The sequence below is a fragment of the Muscardinus avellanarius genome (assembly GCF_963383645.1).
Source record: "Muscardinus avellanarius genome assembly, chromosome: 11".
NCBI lineage: Eukaryota > Metazoa > Chordata > Mammalia > Rodentia > Gliridae > Muscardinus > Muscardinus avellanarius.
Genome location: NC_137797.1, coordinates 97,441,186 through 97,461,989, shown reverse-complemented (window position 1 = coordinate 97,461,989; position 20,804 = coordinate 97,441,186). Strand labels below are relative to the sequence as shown.

Below are 20,804 nucleotides of genomic sequence, written 5' to 3'. Positions count from 1 at the left end.
ATCTTGCGCGAGCCACGTATATTTGAGCCCTGGGTGTAGACATTCTCTGCGTTTCTGCTTGTGTCCTGAGAGTGCTTGCTTGTCTCTTTCTCCCAGTCTTTTCTCAGAAGCACTTGGTGAAAGCCAATAGGAAAGTGTTTGCAAGTAACGAGCCTGTGGCCCCTAACCATTCTAAAAGGACAGGCTAACCCATACTTGGCCTTTAAGAAGCTGTTAAATTTTTAGTTTATTTCTCAGTGAGACTAATGAGGCTGTTGGGATTAGCACCCAAATCTTAGTCACTAGAGTGGATGACTTGTGTAGACTTTTATCCATGAAATTTAGATAGAATAGTTGTACAATTATAGTTTCTCTTTGGAAACCCTTTAAAGACGTAGAAAGAGCACAGCAGAGCAAAAGCAGAAGTTTTGAGGGAAGAGGGTAAATAAAAACAGGAAGCTCTTCATGGTGTAACATGCCTGTAATCTCAGTACTTGGAGGAAACGCTGATTTCAAATAGCAAAATAAAGTAGGGCTGAGCTTAGAAGGAGAATGCCCCTGGGTTTAGTCCCTGGAACCACACGATAGATAGATTAGATAGATAGATAGATAGATAGATAGATAACAGGAAATGGTTAAAAAAGTGAGGATATATGCACATTAAAATGAACTTCATCTTTTTTATTATTTATCTTATCTGCCTTTTGAATTTTCATTGCTAGCATTTCACAGGCTTTCTAATATTGCCTAGAGCTAGCCCTGGTATAAGATGTAGGATAGATCTTTAAATATGCATAATTTAATCTTAAAGTAATAAGCTAATAAGTTCATTTAATCATTATCCAAGACCACTAAGAAATTTCTTAAAGTATTTTTTTTTTTTCCGTGTCTGGGATGGAACCCAGGGGCATTCTACCTAGGAGCCACACCCCCTGCCCTATTTTGTATTCTTTATTTTGAAACAGCGTCTCCCTAAGTTGCAGAGGGCCTCACTAAGTAGCTGAAGCTGTCTGCGAACCGCGATCCTCTGGTCTCAGCCTCCCGAATGCTGGGATGACAAGTGTAATTTTTTATTGACATTGTACTGAACGAAAAGAATAACCTCCAATACTTACTGTGAGGGAAGAACAGGCGCAGTTTTAGAACCCGTTTGTGTTTCTGGTCTTATTTGTGATCAGCTAAAGATGAGTTTGATGATCAATCAGGCACTGTTTTGAGCTGCCAGTTCTCTCACGTTTGATTTCCTCTAAGAAAAGTTTTTGACAAATATATTTTGAATATAAAATTATTTGAATAATTTTACAAATTTCAGTGAGGAAATTAAAGTTCAGCCAAGTCAATTCAGAGAATCCGTGGAAGCAGTTGGAAGGATTTATGAGGAACAGAGAAAATTAGAAGAAAGTTTTACCATTCACTTAGGTAAGTATATTAATTTTTTGCAATTATAATGTATTGTAACTTCAGAACCTTTTTTTCTATTGTAAGAGAAAAATCCCTAGCATGTAGTGTTACATAGGGAATTTTTGTTGTTGTTTTCTGTTTGGGTTTTTTTTTTTTTTTTTTTTTTTTGTGTGTGTGTGTGTGTGTGTGTGTGTGTTTGCTACTAGGGATTGAATCTAGGAACATTGAACCTCTGAGCTACCCCACCCCGGCCCATTTTAATTTTTTTTAAATTTTCAAACAGGGTTTCACAAAATTGCTGAAGGCTAGGTTGTTGAGGCTGTCTTTGAACCTGCGATCCTCTGTCTCAGCCTCCCAAGTACTAAGATTACAGGCGTGTGTCACCACACTCAGCTTATTCATGTTATCGTTATTCCAATTACACCTTACTTCAAGGAAGCTTATAGTTTGTTGGCTATAAGTTTTCTGTTCTAGCTTGTATATTATTTTTTCCAGCTAGAAAGCTTAAATTATTAAATCCCCAGCATACAAATTATTAAAGTGGGAAGTTGCCCATTTTAAATTATTATTTTTAGCACAGACTTATCTGGATTCTTGTAATAGAGATTTGTATTCTGCTATTCAGGATTTTTGTAGCTACTTAAGGATCTTTCTGGGACTCTTTCCTACCCCCAGGAGCCCAGCTGAAGACCATGCATAACTTAAGATTGTTGAGAGCAGATATGCTGGACTTCTGTAAACATAAAAGAAATCATCGAAGTGGCGTGAAGCTCCATCGGCTCCAAACAGCATTATCACTTTATTCTACATCTCTCTGTGGCCTGGTTTTACTAGTAGATAACCGAATTAATTCATATAGTGGTATTAAGAGAGGTAAGTTGACATTAGACATGCTTATTTCACGAAATTTCTCTTTGTAACACCATTCCAACAACAAAAGAAATTATGGGAAAACTACCTTTGTATATCACCCCAACATTCAAGTAGACAAAGTAATAATCATACTTGGCCGAAGTCATTTTGGACTTATTTCATACTTTAGCCATGGTAGAATGCTTCAGGACATTTAACTTTTCCTAAAATTTTATTGTATATAATACGTTTCTAAAATTAAGAGTGAGCCGGGCGTGTTGGCGCACGCTTGTAATCCCCGCGCTTGGGAGGCGGAGACAGGAGGATTGCGCAGGTTCGAAGCCAGCCGCGTGCGCTGGCTTAGGAGACCCTGTTTCCAAATAAAAATGTAAAAATAGGTCTGCGAGTATAGCCCGGAGGTAGAAGGGCTTCCAGGAACCCCAGTACCACCAAAAAAATAAAATTAAATTAAATTAAATTAAGAGTGAAAAAGGATAATCAAGATATAAATGTATTTTTCAGTGTAGAAGCAGATCCTGATTCAGTGAATTCTCGATCATTCATCTCTTTTTAAATAATCCGTATCTTAAATGTGAAACTCTTCCTTTCCTCTTAGTATACCTCACTTTTATGATTATCTAAATTTTTGAGTACATTAAATATATTGAAACATGCAGCTATTTTTGGAGGAAGCCTGAATAAAATTTTTACCCATTATAAATATAAGAACCTTCTTCATAGTACTTCTTTTATAGAAATTTTAGGAGAAATTATTAGTGATGTATCTATTTTTTAGAGAAGGCTTTGAATTATATTAAAGTTTCCTTTTCTACCAATTGTTTACTCTTACGAGTGATTGAGAGGTTAAGTTTCTGATCAAAACAAAATTACTATGCCCTAACTTAAGGCTTAATATTGAAAATCAAGAAATCATACTTGGGAGTTTAATTTTCTATTTCTCTTAACTTTAGTTTTCTGTAAGTAAACACGAAAGATCTGGTAGTTAAGATTTAGAAGTTTGTCAATGCTTTGGGCCCTTTAGATTTTGCCACAATTTGCCAAGAATGCACGGACTTCCATTTTCCCCGCATTGAAGAGCAGCTAGAAGTTGTCCAGCAGGTGGCGCTTTATGCTAGAACCCAACGCAGAAGCAAGTTGAAAGAAGCACATGGTCAGTAAAACTCCAATCTTCAAATCCTTAAAACTCATTTTCGGTATTCACTGTCCCCAGTCATTCTAATGGCACATGAGTGATCCTTGGAACCCTTTGGAAAATGATATTGTGGAAGCTGGGGAAAAAAATTGAGAATGAGATTGAAGATCTTCAAAAGCTTGAATTCTGTTCTTAGTTTTCTTTTTTTGGTTAATTTTCCTCAAGATCCTTAGTTAGCCCAGCGTGGGGGTGCACACTTGTAATCCCAGCATTTGGGAGGCTGAGACAGGAAGATCACGGTTCTCCGCCAGCCTCTGCTACTTAGTGAGGCCTCTGCAACTCAGTGAGACCCTGTTTCAAAATAAAGAATAAAAAATAGGGCTGGGGGTGTAGCTCCAAGGTAGAATACACCTGGGTTCCATCCCCAGTACCATACACACACACACACACACACATCCTTCGTTAAATTGATTTTAAATCTTTTTGCAGTATAGTGATACTTGAAATGGGCACTTAGTGGAAAGTTTATCTTTTGATCCAAGTTTTCTGTCTATAAAATGCACATAATTATTACTACAGAGAGCACTGAAAACAGAGTTAAAGGAAGCACAAAATACACTTTTATATGTTCTTGGCTTACGTACTATAAAGTCAGTGAGTTACTCGATTTGCCCTCAAATTACTGCTATTTTTATATTCGCAATATAGCATTTTACAACCATTTAGGAAATTTTCTGGAAATTTTTTATAAACGTATTGAGACAGTCATTGATAATTAAGATAATATGTATTCAAGGTGTAAAATTTAATTCTTTAATGTACAATACATATAAAAATCACTCTACACTGTCACATGTTCATCAGCTAAGATGGTTGCCAATATATGTTTTGTGGTAACAACACTTAAGGTCCGTCCTCTTCACAGATTTATTGCACATCACTTTGTTGTACATCAGATCTCCAAGACTTATTCATCTGCATAAATGAAACTTTGTGCCCCTTGACCAACATCACCCTGCTCTCCCTTCCCCATCCCTCGCATGAGCTATCCTTCCTACTCTCTGTGAGGTCAGCTGTTTTAGATGCCACGTATAAGTGAGATTATACAGTACAGTAGCCCCCCTCATCACCAGGGATATAATACAAGACCACCCGTGGGTACTTAAAACCACAGGTTGCACTGAGCTCTATGCATACTTTATTTCTTTCTACACATGCATGCATACCTGTGATAGACTTTCACTTTTCACCGATAGGAAGCACTTTATGGCTTCTGGTGGGTGGGATATCCAAATTGCCAGCATCACTGCTCTTATGCTTCGGGGCTGATATTAAGTAAAATAAGGATTACTTGAACACGGCACCGTGTTATTATGATAGTCTGGTAACTGAGACGGCTACTAAGTGACTGACGGGTAGGTATCATACAGTGCGCAAATGGAGGGTGTAGAAATGGTTCATGTCCTGGGCGTGACAGCGCAAGACGGCATGAGATCTCATCATTCCAGACTTAGAAAAAGAATACTTAAATGAAGATATTTATTTGAGATGCTGATTTCGTTTCCTTTGGATATATATACCCAAAAGTGGGGTTGGAATCATCTGAGAGTCCTGTTTTTTGTTTTTTGTTTTCATTTTTAAGGAGCCTCCATACTGGAAAATGCTTTTGAAATTATAACAAGAGTTCATAATGTCTTTCTTCAGAGGCTTTCTATCTACACATAGAAAAAGAGTGAAGGGAAGACATAGAGAAAAGAAAGAAAACTGTAGCTCAAATTACAGGTTAATCCAGGTGTTTTTAATTGGAAAATGAAGGTTTCAAAAGTTAGGAGCTACCCATTGGAGTACTAGGCATTTAAGACCATGTGGAAGGTGTGTTTATGATCAGAAGCATCTTGCTATTATTCTTAGCCGTAACTAAAAGCGTGGCGACTGAGACCATGACAGGTGTGGGAAAGGAGGAGGATTCTAAGTCTGAGTGAAAGGGAGTGCAGTAAATGACAGGAAGTCTTAAAACCACCCGCGGTCGGCGCACTGAGTGTGTGTCAGGGTATTATTTTGTTCTTGTTCAAGCAACTACTTTGTGGTTTAAGTGAGTCAGTGAAGCAAGTAGGGTTATATAAAAGCCAACTTCCTAAAGGAGCCTGCATGTTATGGAAGAGTGTTGCGAAAACACTTTCTCCGGCTCTGCTGTGCACGCCTGCGTGTTTGTCCTGCACGTTTACATCCTGATACACGAGTACTTGTTTATTCGGAGGCATGCCATTGGTTTTCTTACTGTGGTTTTACCAGCTCTGTATTTTTATAGTCCCTGAAACCAAGCCAAAGATTTTATGCACATGTTATATACATTTTTAAAAATAAAAACAGCCAACATCTTCCTATTGCTAAATAAGACACTGAAACTTGGAATGGGGAATGGGCTGGGAGTTGCCCTCTCTCATTTACTTACAGGGGTTTTGTTGGTCCATATCTCATGTGAACACAGAATCTTTATGTGTTGTCCTTACAATCTGTGCTATGATCAGACACTTATTCAAAGCCCATCAATTGCATGGCTCCATATTAGAAATAATATTACATTAAATATAGATTCTAGCTACATAGAGCCATCTGTCTCTCTGTGCCTCTCTTTTTTATTCAGAAAGTATATGTGTTTATAAGATAAGATAGCATAAATCAATTCACCAAAGTAGCCACTAGACAAAAATATTAAGTTACTTTCATCAGGTCATTTGAAAAATCCTAATATTTTGGCATTTACTGTTTATTCATTTCAAGTTCTAATGCAGAATGCCATCCCAGGTAGATTCCTTATCATTTCTAGGGATTATACAGCCTCCTAAAGATAACTGCTTTGAGAACTAGTAATCATTTTGCATTTGACTTGATAAAATTTAGACGTATCTTCTATTAAAAATATATATGTAATTTGTGTTCAGCCTTAATACTCAGTCATAATGTTTCCAACTTACCAGCATTTTTCTTTCTAAGAGATATTATAGCATTCAAATAAAGCCAGAAAAACTGTTGGATATCTGAAAAGAGTTCCATTTGATACAGAGTATTATATAACTTTGACATTAATTGTATATAGTGTCAGATAAAAAATAACTTTAGGAATGAGCTGAGTATAAAGTGATTCCTGGTACTACTAACCATTTATTTGTAGTCCTGAACAAGTTATATCAACAACAGTGACTCAGATTCTAAAAATAAAGATGGCCACATCACAACTCCCTAATGAAGTTATTTTATGTGTAGTTAACTTAGTGCCCTGAGCCTCCCACATGAAAATAAACCGTTGGAGAATCTGCTTTGGTTAAGACTCTAGACTTTAGAATCTGAGCGTGTGGGTTCAAGACCTGATTCCACCTCTTATCTGTGCGTCCTTAGAAGTTACTTCAACTATCTATGTATGTTTCCTTTTACATAGAATGAAGATTGACTTGAGGGTACAGTTCAGTGGTAGAGCACATGCTTAGCATTCATAAGGCACTGAGTTCAATCCTCAGCGCGTGCGTGCGCACAACACACACACACACACACACACACACACACACACACACACACACACGAAGATACCGATGGTACCAACCTCATAGGGTTCTGGTTCTAGGGGTTTTGCAAGACTTAAATGAGACCATTCATGTAACTGTTATAAAGCACACAGTAGAATTCCTGGTGCATAGAGAGCTTTTTTTGGTTGTTTTGTTTTATTTGCAGTACTAGGGATTGAACCCAGGGCATTCTACCTCCTAGCTACACCCTTAGCCCAGTTTTTTATTCTTTATTTTGAAACAGGGTCTCACTAAGTTGCAGAGGCCTAAGTAGCTGAGGTTGCCCAGGAACCTGAGCTCCTCCTGTCTCAGCCTCCCAAGTACTGGGAATACACGCATGCGCCCGTTCACACACCCAGCTCACATCAATGCACTTAAAAACCTTTTGCTCTTACTGTGGTTGTTGTGAAGATAATAGTGATAACGTGCTTTTGCATGCTACAGTCTTTCATGTTGCATTTTCTTATGAATAGATTCTGGAAACCAAAATGGAGGTACTGATGAGAAGAGTAAGAATACTGAGAGAAATTATTTAAATATTTTACCTGGTAAGTACTGTTTTTATTTTAGTCATATACATTAAAATCATAGATTTGAAGCTTAAATTTTTGTGGTTTACATTATAAAACACTTGCAGTTTATCGCTTTGAAATATTTTGCATCTCTATTACACACTTTCACATATATTCTCCAGTGTACATTTTTATTTTTTACACCAGTAATGATTTTTTTTATATCAATAAGAGACAAATTGCTCAAAAAGTTGTCTGTCTTATTGTTGTTACTTGCTAGTTCAAATTGCTCTGAAATGTTGTATCGTAATTTCTCAAAAAAATGGACCTGAAGATCATTCTGACTCTGAAATATAAGGAATAGTACAAAGAATTGAAAGTAGTTGAACTTGTAGAAATAACATGGGTCCTCTGACTTAGAATCTTATTTCCATTTTCCCATATTTTTTCTCTTTTCCATTTCTTTTATTATTCTCGGATATGTTTTAACAACTGGAATACAGACTATCTTTCCGACTGAATTCACCCTGACGACCTTGAGTAGCATGTGTGTGTGACACGCTGAAGCAAGGACATCCCGTTTGTGTACTTTACAAGTGTTCAGTCTTTTGAACTAAGTGGTCGATTTTACAGTTTCAGATGTAGCCATCCCTTGACAGTTTCCTATTCTCCTTTAAAGTAGCCCCTCACCTATCAGTCCTCAGGTCCTTACCATGTAGATCACATTGTGTTAATTTAAGCAAATACCATACCCATTGCTGGCATCCACCTTGTCACGCCCAGTCAGTCGGTTGTGGTCCTCCGCCTCCTAGTTTCCTCCCACTCTTAGATAGCCTGCCTTCGGTGGTAACGTTAGAATCGCCACATTCTGTTTCCTCTACTTTTGTGGAACAGGAAACCATTCTCCTCTCCATCTGAAAATACCTTCAGTGAATGATTTATCCAATTTCTCTACATAGATCCATAATTTAAATCATTCCTATTCTGTGGCTTTCTTAAAATGGTTCAATCCTACTGCTATTCCAGAGATACTGATGTCTTTTTTTTTTTTTTTCTGTGGTACTGGGAGTTGAACTCAGGGGCATTCTATCTCCAAGCTACACTCCCAGCCCCTTTTAATCATGTGTTTTGAAACAGAGTGGGGCTCACTAGGTAGCTGAGAGTCTTGCTAAATTGCTAAGACTGGCCTCAAACCTACAGTCCTCTTGTCTCAGCCTCCTAAGTACTGGAATTACAAGTGTGTGCCACCATAGCCGGCTAGTTTTTTTTTTTTTTTTAATTTAGGGTTTTTTTGGCATAATTATTTTTCTTTCTTACTCTTTTTTCAAAAAAATCTAAAGATTAGTGTCATTATAACTTTAAAATTAGGAGGATATGTCATATGTCTGAGTTAGAAAGGAATATTCAATTATTCAGTTAGATATCTTAATTTCTATTTATTTAAAGGATGTCTGCACAATCAAGGTATTCAGGATATGAAGAAAGATCTAAATCACAAATTACTTAAAAATTTTAGACTTTACATACTTTTAAGTCAGTAGTAGTTTATTATGATCGAAGTCATTATGTTTTATATGTCATTGAATTCTCATTAAGTAGTGAGGCATTATTTTTCCCATTTTATATACAGAGTAACAGATAAGTTGAATTGATTTGCCCAAGATCATTCACCTAGTAAGTACTAAGAACCAGATCTCCTCGCCATCCAACCCAATCCTTTCTCTATTATATTAATTTTGTTACTGCTGCCAACTCCAGGACTGGCCCCCGTTTTATTAATGGATAAAATGAGACCAAACTGGCGAGTCACTGAAGGTCGGACAAGGCAGTGCCAGGGGGGATTAGGAGCACCTGACTTGTCCACAGAGTCATCCACCTAGTGCTGGACCGCGGCCGTCTTCAGTGCCGTGACGTCCATCATCTGAACTGTCAGTAGGAGTTCAGGACATCAGACACTTCATTGGCCCCAAAGGCAATGGTCTCATACATCCACCAGGGTCTGATCAGTGGCCTGTGCCTTTCTTTACCTTCCTAAGAAATTATAACTATACTGTTCCTCACCAGACAATTTCCTTCTTACTTTTTCTTTGTCTATTTTGCTATCTCTATCACTCTTTTTTTCTTTAATCTTTTTCTGTTTATCTAATTATCTTACTCAAGTTTTTATTTTTTATTTTTACATGGAACATATTAAAAATGGCATACATTCAGACTGTGCTTGGTATCCTCCCCCTCTGCCCGCTTCCCCTTCCCCCCTCCCGACAATGAGTGTCCAGATTCGCCATGCTCTACTCTTAAGTTTACACATATCTGGATGTGGCTCCTCCATGCATCAACCTCAGCCTTCTTCCTCTCCTTTCCTTTCATTCTAGCTTTGCTGAGGTTTCCCCTCCATTGTCTGCAGTACCTCTGGTATTCCTAATATTCCCTGGTTTGGGCATATTAGAGAAAACATATTCCGGCTATACCACTCCTGTGTAATTGTCCAAGGGGTTGTTCAAGTTTTTTTAAAAAAAGAAAAAAGAAGAAGATCTATGCCTGGGTCTTGTGAGAGGCACATGTGGGTACAGCTCATGTACATTGGTAGCTAAGAATGTTCAATCTAGTGCCAGAATATATTAAGAACAATCATTTATTTATTTATGTATTTATTTACTTACTTATTTAGTGGTACTGAGGACAGAACCCAGGGGCATTCTACCTACAACCCCAGCCCTATATTTTTATTCTTTGTTTTGAAACAAGGTCTCACTGAGTTGTGAAGGGCCTCACTAAATAGCTGAGGCTGGTCATGAACCTGTGATCCTCCTGTCTCAGCCTCTCAAGGACTGGGATAACAAGCGTGCGCCACCACGCCCAGCTTAAGAACTTTTAAATATAAACCTTCTACATGTTTAAAAGTAAAACCCTCAGGTTATGACCGAGGCAAGAAGGAGCAGAATTTATGAGGCCGGGGGTTAAGGTAAAAGGATAGAGATGAGATGACACTTCCCAGGACACCTCGGGACTTCCTGTAAGGCACATGTATTTGTAAAAAACATAGTCTTTGTATTTTATTTATATTGCTAGAAACTACAGAAAATAAAACTGTTGAAATTTTTTTAGAGCTACATAAGAAAAGGAATGTTTGTAGAAAGCATGGCTATGTGGTTTGAGCCCCTCTGTTCCAGCAGTCAGTGTAAAACACTCATTCCCTCACTCGGCAAGAATTTATTGAACACCATCTCCAAGCTAGAAATAGAATATTAAAGCTACAGACAAAATCCCTATAGTCGTGGATCCTAGCAGTAGCCTCTACATAAACAAAAGAATTTTAGTGCTAAGAAGAAAGTAAAACAGAATGATGTAAAGGGGAGGGTGGGGTGGGGAGTCCTCAGGCAGGACTCAAGGGAGGCCTCTCTGAGGAGGTGACATTTGATGGGAGATGTGACTGGTGAAGTCGGCCATGTGAGGATCTTGGAGAAAGGCCTTCTGGGCGCAGCCCTGAGCTGGGAGGAACAAGCTCTGCATGTTGAAGAACTGAGCAAAGGCCTGCGTGGCTGGAGCAGAGAGGAGAGGATGAGACAGGAGGGTGCTGGAGAGAGGGGCGTCCAGGTTTTGTAGGCCCTGTAGACCATGATAAAGAGTCTGGGTTCTTTTTCTAACTATGGTGTAAGCATGTTGGTGATTTGGATAGGGGAGTGATATAATCTAACTTATATTTAAGTCATTTGGGCTGTGGCAAAGAAATAGTTTGTAGTTGGGCAAGAACAGGAACAAAAAGGTCAATTAAAAGGCTATTACAAAAATCTAGGTTAGAGATGACCGGAACATGAACTAGGGTGACGGCAATAAAAGCAGAATGCTCAGATGTGGTATATGTTGTTTTGTTGTTGTTGTTGTTGTTGTTGTTTGTGTGTGTGTGTGTGTGTGTGAGAGAGAGAGAGAGAGAGAGAGAGAGAGAGAGAGAGAGAGAGAGAGAGAGAGAGAGAGAGAGAGAGGTAGGTAGGTAGGTAGGTAGGTACTGGAGGTGGAACGAACCCAGGGGCTTTCTACCTCCAGGCTACACTCCCAGACCTATTTTATATTTCATTTGGAGACAGGGTCTCACTAAGTTGCTGAGAGCCTCACTAAGTAGCTGAGGCTGGCTTCGAACCTGCATGATCCTCCTGTCTCAGCCTCCCAAGTGCTGGGATTACAAGTGTGTGCCACCACGCCCAGCTTGTGGTATATTTTCTTTTTTTTTTCTTTTTTTTTTTGTTTTTGCGGGTCTGGGAATGGAACCCAGGGGCATTCGACCTCTGAGCTACACCCCTGCCCTATTTTTTATACTTTATTTTGAAACCAGGTCTCACTGAGTTGCAAAGGGCCTAAGTAGCTGAGGCTGTCCGTGAACCACGATCCTCCGGTCTCAGCTTCCCAAATGCTGGGATTACAAGCGTGTGCCACCACGCCCGGCTTTTGTGGTATATTTTCTAAATGTACAATTGAAAGTAGTTTCTAGTGACTTGGGGTATAGGCACTGAAGGAAAGAAAGGAATTGAGGGCAATTTCTGTATTTCTGACCTAAACAACTAAATTGGTCCCATAAGTCAAGTTGAGGGAGAGCAGAATTAGGGTCTGAGGAAAGCACGTAATCATGTAACATATTTTTACATGTTAAGTTTGATGGTCATTTTAAGCATTTACATCAAAATAAAGATGTTGATTGTTTGATATATCTATTACATGGTGGCTACTTCATACCAACTTATGAACCTCTTGAAGAATTAGCTATTATCCCTCATTTTCTGTATCTTCTTTCTAAGACTTAAGGAGCAGGAATCATAGTTTCTTCCTAGGACCCATATAGACTCCCAATATGCCCCTCCCAGCTCAACAGATTGGCTGCCTGTTGTAATTATTTATAATGCCCACTGACGAGTGATTCACGAATCTGAAAATCATGACTGTATTTGGTGTTCACAGGAGAATTCTATATTACTCGGCATTCTAATCTCTCAGAAATCCACGTTGCTTTCCATCTTTGCGTGGATGACAATGTGAAATCGGGAAATATCACTGCTCGTGACCCCGCTATTATGGGCCTCCGAAACATCCTCAAGGTTTGCTGCACCCATGACATCACTACAATAAGCATCCCTCTCCTGCTGGTGCATGACATGTCAGAGGTGAGCGGACCAGGAACGCTTGTCATCTCATGACTATGCTGCATGGTCACATTGTTTAAGAATCCACTTCACACTTTAAAAATACCTCCCCCTTTTTGACTACTGGATATTCGCCTCCCTTTCTGGATCCTGCAATTGACTGACATAAAACAGTGAGTAATCCTTAAGCATCTTTGTCCAGAGAATTCTATCACTGTCCCATACGTAGAAAAACTAGGTAAGAGACACTTGATGACAGGAAGAAGCCAACCCTGGCCTCTGTCGAACGTTTTCTCAAGGATTGCTCTTTAGGTGATACAAGTAGTGGTTTCTGCAGTTAAGATGTGGTATGATCACTCCTTTTGCAGTGTAAGTTATGTGGCAGTTTTTATTTTTATTTATTTATTGGCAGTACTGGGAGGTAGAACCCAGGGGCACTGAGCTACATCCCAGCCCTCGTTATTTTTTATTTCGAGACAGAGTCTTGCAAAGCTGCTGAGGCTGGCTTTGAACGTGCAACTCTCCTGCCTCAGCTTCCTGAATAGCTGGGATTACAGATGTGTGCCCCTGCACTGGGCAACATTTTTAATTTTGAAAAGTCTCTTTCCACAACTGTTTGTTTCCTGCTTTCTACCCGCACTCACAGAAATAAACCAGTGAGAGGACACACGTTGTAGAAATAATGCAAAGACTAAAATTCAGCTTCAGATAGTCCGAAGGAACAAAGGATTCTCAAGCCAAAAAGGTGCAGATGAGTTCCCCAGGGAGGCAAGTCCTGGCGGGGAGGGGAGACGAGTCCCTGGGGAGACCCGTGGTGGGAGAGGCAGTGGTCGCCTCTGATGAGGGCCCCTGTCAGCACCTCTGCTCCTGTGTCTTGAGACATTTTATAAGGCTGTCTTGATGGCTGCTAAGTACAGATTGTGAATTCCAGGAAGGAAGTTTGATCACTGATTATTAAAAGTTATTTACTAAAATTTTTTAAAAGTTTGTGGAAATGCTATCTTGTGGGCTGTAGTGCAAAAAAAGATTCAATGTTTGACATTTTAGGCTAAGTCCCCACTGAGGCTCACTGGACTATAAAAGTCCCCATTTTAAATTCGGTATCCTGCATTGAACACTAAAACAACTTCCTCTAAGACAGGATGATTTTTAAGGATTTCTCATTTACCACATAGTCTGGTGCATCTTCGTAGGACACAATATTGTTTTGGTTTAGGAGAATTCTGGCACCATCCTGTGGGGGCCGCATCGGACTTCCTCGTTTCCCACGCCTCTCACTCCTGCAGCCGCACTCAGACCTAATATGGCATCAGGAGGAATGGACAAACATGGTTTCTTTGTTTGTTTGCCCTGTAGCTTTATGCCATTTTAGTTCCATCAGGAATTTTTAGCTATTGTTAAGTTAGCCCCACTGACAAGGCCATCTGTAAAAGAGTCTTTGGGGAGTAACAAACTTTATGATGAATTCCTGCCAAAAAGAAACATACAAACGTTTCTGCAGCTGGACTCCTGGTTAACCAGTTTATAAAAATGGTTATATGTAGGTGGGAAACAACCTCAAAAACAGTGTTTCCAAAAGTCACTAAGTTCAGATTTACTTCCAGACATCTGATACGATCCGCATTCGCTCTCCCACGCTGTCACAAAGTCACATGGTTTAAATTGGGACAGCCAGCTGCGGACACCAAGCTTGTTTCCCAAGTGTCCAGTTTAATACACAGAGCACAGTGAACCGTGACCCTCCCCTTTGTTGTACTTAAACATGCATTCAAGGTCATGAAGTTTATTCCACAAACTCAGATGACACTGCACAGGATATGGCAGTAATGTGAGTTTTAGCTTTTATGCAAGCATCCCACAGCATTCACAGGTGTTGTTTTCCTCCCCTAACAATTGCGAGAAGTTCACCTGCCACATGTTAGTGTGTACAAGGTAATGAGAGTCTGAAAGATAGATAGATGATAGAGAGAGAGAGATAGAGGGGGGCAGGCTATAAAAATTACTTGTAGCTTAAAAAATTTATCTTTTGGCAAGAAGAATGATATAGCAGTTCTACTCTACAGATATTTGTGATCTGACAGTCCTGTCGTATTGGAGTTAATGTAACCTAATAGATGTGGAATGGATCTGTAAGTCAGGAATCCTAAGTTTCCGGCTTTCTTTTTTTTGTGTGTGTACTGTTAACCTGTGGAATAATTATGGAGCTTAAGGATTTTTATTTTGTAATTGTTATCATTGAAGATGCTATTTATTTTTATTTTTATTGGAATGTAATACACAGAAAAGTATACATAAGTATTCAGCTCTGATTTTTACATACTGAACACTCATATAACCAGAATATTACCAGTGCCCAAGAAACTACCTTTTTATTCCCTCAAGATACACTCCTTTCACAAAGGCAACCACTATTTTTACCTCAAAGCATAGATTAGTTAGGCTTGGCTTTGTAATTTACCTTGTATCTGGCTTCTTTTATTCAGGATTATATTTGTTAGATATATCCATGGCATTGTGTGTGGACATAGATGTTCATTTTCATTCTTAAATATCAATCCATCGTATGACTAGACCACAATTATTAAGCCATTCTACTATTTATGGACATTTGGGTAGTTTTTATAATTTGCTTATGACTAGTATTGCTTTGAACATTCCAATATGTATTTGACAGTTCTGTTGGAAATATACTTAGGGATGGAATTGTTAATACAGATTTATCTTGAGACCTAATAAGGACATATATATATATATATATATATATATATATATTTTTTTTTTTTTTTTAATATATATACCCAGGCGTGGTGGCGCACACTTATAATCCCTGCGCTTGGGAGGCTGAAACAGGAGGATCGCACAGGTTCGAAGCCAGCCTCAGATACTTAGTGAGGCTCTCAGCAACTTAGTGAGACCCTGTGTCCAAATAAAAATATATATTAAGTCTGGGAGTATAGCCCAGAGGTAGAAGGCCTCTTGGTTCCACCCCCAGTACCACCACAAAAAAAAAGAATATATATGTGTGTGTGTGTGTGTGTGTGTGTGTGTGTGTATTTCACTTTGGCAGATATAGCCAAATCTTTTTCTAAAGTAGTTGTAACTACCTTGTTGGCTTTTAATGTGGAAAATAAGAAAGAGAGCCATACTCTCACCCTCAGATAATGGCTGTGAAAATGATTAGTACAACATCTCAGGTACTTCAGAGACACACACTTGAGAAGTAAGGAACAGTCTTGGAATCTTCCCCTCTGGTGCATAAACTCAGAAAATTCTTACAGCTAATTTCTAGGGCGTCCAGTGAAGATTTAAACATACATACATCCTCAATTCAGCCTTACCCTAAACCAAAGATTCAAGTTGAGTACCAACTTGTGGTCATTAACTTCAGATAGAAGGTGTTATCTCAACCATAATCAGAACTGAGATTTTAATTTCATAGACTTAGAAACTGTAGTGCCCACTTATCACCTAGAGTATACCAGTCAGTCCCAATCTTCTGCCTCATTTTCAAAATCCTAAATGTTTCACATGACCCAGCCAGCTTCTTCTGTAGATTTCTTTCACAGCCATCCTCCCAGGCATGTCATGAAACCATAGATGTGGCCATGTCCAACAAGCCACGTCCTCTTAACACCTTGTTGACTTCTAAAATTTACAGTTTAGCCTTTTCCAGGTACCCAAATTAACTTTTTCAGGTTCTTGTTTTAACCAGAAATAAAATGACAGAATAAAAAAACTGGAAGCGTCTACCTTAAGCTTGGGATAGAGTCACTATATAGTAATGTGAGAAATTTGAAAACAACTCATGTGTGTGTGTTTCCACATGCATGTATGTGTAGCTGTCTAGTAGTATTTTCTTTCAGATTTATACACTGCTAAGAATCATTAAGTTTTTAAAGTAAACCAAAGATGAGGATGTATGTCATTGGAAAATTAAACTGATTTTTAGAATATATTTGTCATTTCAAAGCCATTCTGGGGTTCTGCCATGATTGCTATTTTGTTGTGTTCTCCAAATAACATTAGTAAAACTTTGTCATTAAAACTTTGTCATTGCTGGACGTGGTGGCACACGCTTGTAATCCCTGTGCTTGGGAGGCGGAGACAGGAGGATCGCGCAGGTTAGAAGCCAGCCTCGCTGGCTTAAAAGACCCTGTTTCCAAATAAAAATATAAAAATAGGTCTGGGTGTGTAGCCCGGAGGTAAAAGGGTTCCATCCCCAGTACCACCAAACAAACAAACAAACAAAAAACCTTTGTCATTAATTCACAGCACTCTGAAGAGTGTGAAGTTCTTAATTTATCTCATAGATATTTGCTACAGACCACTGTATTAACCACAAATATACAAAGAGCAAGCGAGCTTCCTTAGTGGATGATGTTTGGTGATCTTTGGACAAGTAGGGCAATGAAGGGCCTGGGTTATTTCCTTTCCCATCTACTTTCCCCTCTGCTTGATTAAGGGATTCGTCAACTCCTTGATTATCTTTCCCCATCTGCCATCCCTATTCTAACTGGTGCTGCAGTCTTCCCTCTTTTATTATCCTGAGTTTATTGCACTTGGATAATGTAAATTTTTTTTATGTTGGTGTTCAGAGCTCCATGCCTACAGTTCACATGCTTGGCCTCATTGAGTAGTGGCACTCGACCTTAGTGAAATAGTTACTGCAGTAGTTCAAAGCCTAATCATATCTGACAGTAAACTAATCTATAGGTGATAAGACAAGTTACTGTCAGATAATGCTTTTTGTATATAAATGAATGTGTCATTAAAATGATGTGAATAGTAATAATTCCTTGACTGATTTACTATGGCATTTTAAAAAATATGTTTTAGGGTAATATTTTCAAGTAATGCAAATACTCAGTTGCACTTAGTATTTCTATTCCTACATATGATTCTTGAATAAAATATTTAACATAAGTGGAAAGGTAAGTAGACCCTTACAGAAAGGAGACTCCATGACTGAGAATCAGTAGAAACAGCCAAACATCATGAAAACAGATACACAAAGACTTGAGGCATGGGGGTTATGGACACAGACCACACGTTAGTTGATCACTGTGTTTGAAGAATACGTTACTCTTCTCACTAAATTCTTTTTGTTTTGGAAAATATAGTTGTTTTTCATTAAAATGTCATTTATGTTAACCTTCAATGGATTTATCATTGTTGTTTTAAAATGAGATTCGTATTTACCAGTTTTAATTTCTAAGTAATAATCTACATAAAAGCTTATTGGAATCTTCAGTAATTTTTTAAAATACAAAAGATCCTGAGATGCAAAAAATGCGAGAATCATCCTAATGAGATGATAAACACGTTTTTATACTTGTGATTGTGAAGATTTGCAGCACGAGAAAATAATCTCAATGATTGTGAAAAGAAACAGAGTCTAAAGTGGCATGCTCACTAATCACACCGGGAAATTACGAAATGTTTCTGTTGTACTCAGACCCTGGGATTTGTGTGTGCATCTGACCAAAGACTAGAAAGCAAAATCAAAATATAAATGCATTTTCTTTGTTAGATGGCTGAGAGGACTATTTGTTTATTTCCATTGCTTTTCTAATAGCATATTATATAATAAAAACATTTTATTTTAATGCTTATATAGATATTATACAATTTAATTGCTCATTCTGATATCAAAGTAGTAGGTGGAATTCCTACATCATGTATAGTCATCTTTAAAATTAATGCTGTAGCAAGTTTCGAGGACATGTTCATTTTACAAATCGTGCTTTGCTGGGCTTATTAAGTTAATTTGCTTTTCTCAAGTGTGGTCGAACAGCTAGAAGTCCTAGTCCTAAAAACCAGAGGGAATCCAGTTGGGATTAGCAAGCAATTGTCCAACTCTGTTAAATACATATGATGTGTTTTGTTTCTGTTTTTAGGAAATGACTATACCCTGGTGCTTAAGGAGAGCAGAACTTGTGTTTAAGTGTGTCAAAGGTGAGCAGAACCTCGCATCAGCCACCATCCGCATTTCCGTCCCAAATACTGAAAGCAGGGCAACCCAGAAGGAAGAATCAGCCACCATCCGCATTTCCGTCCCAAATACTGAAAGCAGGGCAACCCAGAAGGAAGAATACGAAAGTCAGCCTCCATCATCTGGCACCTCAGTTAAATAGTTAATCAAATATTTCGTAGCCGGCTTTGTAATTTATCTGTTTCCAGCCACAAAATAAAACCTCCAGTCTTCCTAGAATGTGAGGATATTTGAACATTATTTCTATTTTGTTTTGATTTTGGCTTGTTCTCTGTTGCCTTTTATTTTCTTCAAAAAGAAAAAGAGCTTTATGTTTAATTAACTTTTAATAGTCTTTTTCAACTTCACTGTATGAAGGCCAACTAGTACTTGAGAAATCAAAAACAAGAAAGAATGCTAGCAGCATTGCTAAGCCTCTCTGGCACGGAGAGTTAGGGATCAGAGAAGTGTGTCTGTCCTTTAGGCTTAGCTTTTCCTATAGGCAAGTGGCTACCTAAAAAGCTGAGGCATGAAGCCCCACGACAAAATTTCAGTTAATCTTAGTAAGTGCCTGGCGGGTTGGAAGGTCAGCACAGCAAAGCCTTCTGTTCTGTTTCAGGTTTCATGATGGAAATGGCTTCCTGGGATGGAGGGATTTCTAGGACCGTGCAATTTCTGGTACCACAGGTGTGTTATCTGAATAGATCTCACCCCAGCTTAATCTCTTTTATATACCTACGTGTGCTGCCTTAAGCTCCTAAATATAATATAAAGTGCTACCTGCTTCCTACTTTTTTTAGGAAAAGAAGTGTTTGAATGCTATAAAGGCACGTAGATTATTGTCAAAGACGTCACCATTCAAGGAAGCTTTTATTTAACCCCAAAATTTAACTTGTCTTTGCTTTATTTCCACCTCCTGTTATATAGATTACGAAGGGTGCATAAAGACGGGCATGTACAAAAAATTTCATGTGTAAGATTAGTGGTATCTATTGCTGATCACACTGGTGTTCGCTAGGGATTTTTCTAGTAATAAAACTTATTATTTGACAAAAACAACCTAGGTTCTCAGAAACTGGGGTCAGAAAAACAGCCCCGTTCCTAGCTCCGCAGTGAAACCAGTCATAAGAGATCATTTTGACATATTGCAGTCCATATCTAGGAAGTGGTCTGTATTGTAAAATACCTCTACAGTTTCAAATAATCAGTGATGATTTAACGAGCACAAACCTTTTTTCTTTTACCTCCGACAGAGTATTTCTGAAGAAATGTTTTATCAACTGAGTACCATGCTCCCCCAGATCTTCCGGGTCTCCTCAACGCTCACCCTGACATCCAAGCACTAAACTCTTACAGACCGACACACTGGCAGAGGCGGATTGTCAAACTCTCCAGGAACTTGAGCTATGCTGGAATCCTGTCAAGCAAAAGAAAGAGAACCTGCAACCTAAGCCACAAGTCACGGCATGATACATGTCTGTTAAACATTCCAGAAATTTTATGTACGGAACAGACCAGTGACCAGCCCCTTACTGAAACATTTATTCTTAAATTCTCTTTATGAAAAATTTTTTTCAATTTTTATGTCCTAAAATGAATGGTAGTAAGTTAAAACTTCCTATTTATTACACATGGGAAATTGCTCTAGAAGACCGTTGACCACATTTTCATGGAAATCTTTGGCTTTTCAGAAAGGCTTGAACCACATATCAGGTATGAGCCTTGATTAAGCATACAACTGTGATCTCCCTTCTACTTCATTTGCCAAAGCATAATTTAAAAGCACCGAAATACACATCCCAAGTATGAGTTCCTTGTGAAAATCTTTTTGTAGAAACACAAATACATGAGATGAACGCGCTTATTTTAAATGCTCTTGTTTCAAAACCTTGCTTTTAATCTACTCTTTCTAAGGTTGTGTAAGTTAACAGTCAGAAGAGGCTTTGAATTCTTTACCTCTGTCTCATCTTCCCTCTGTGACCATGCCCTTGTCTATTAATAACATTTCACAGGGCTGGGGAAATAGCGTTCCTTGTTGCCAGCCTGATGTAAAACTAATCTAAACCGGCACCTGGCGATAGTGCTCAGCAACACTGCGACGGTCGGACAGTGAGGGCGATTTTCATTTCCCTGTCCTCCTTCCTCCACTCTCAGCTTTTAGCTATTCCTCAGCCCTGTGTGTTTCTTTGTGGATGACTGTGTCCCGTTTCTTTCTCTCTTTCCCCTTTTCCATTGTCTCTCTCTGAT

The 20,804-nt window shown here is 38.6% G+C and overlaps 1 protein-coding gene across 2 annotated transcripts in view; it reads left to right on the top strand.

The window, feature by feature from the left end:
* The window catches only part of FERRY3 (FERRY endosomal RAB5 effector complex subunit 3), a gene marked incomplete at both ends in the record, with an annotated part of 28,896 nt that extends 8,993 nt beyond the window's left edge, over nt 1-19,903 (top strand). The window contains 8 exons of one of the 2 annotated variants that reach the window (XM_080705746.1): nt 1,292-1,398; nt 2,056-2,253; nt 3,275-3,403; nt 7,419-7,493; nt 12,405-12,607; nt 18,484-18,541; nt 19,177-19,244; nt 19,811-19,903. In XM_080705746.1, coding sequence (XP_080561872.1) covers nt 1,292-1,398; nt 2,056-2,253; nt 3,275-3,403; nt 7,419-7,493; nt 12,405-12,607; nt 18,484-18,541; nt 19,177-19,244; nt 19,811-19,903 — 931 coding nt within the window. The remainder of the gene's footprint in view (nt 1-1,291; nt 1,399-2,055; nt 2,254-3,274; nt 3,404-7,418; nt 7,494-12,404; nt 12,608-18,483; nt 18,542-19,176; nt 19,245-19,810) is intronic. The other variant, XM_080705745.1, reaches the window with a different exon arrangement.
* Between the last annotated feature and the right edge of the window lie 901 nt (nt 19,904-20,804).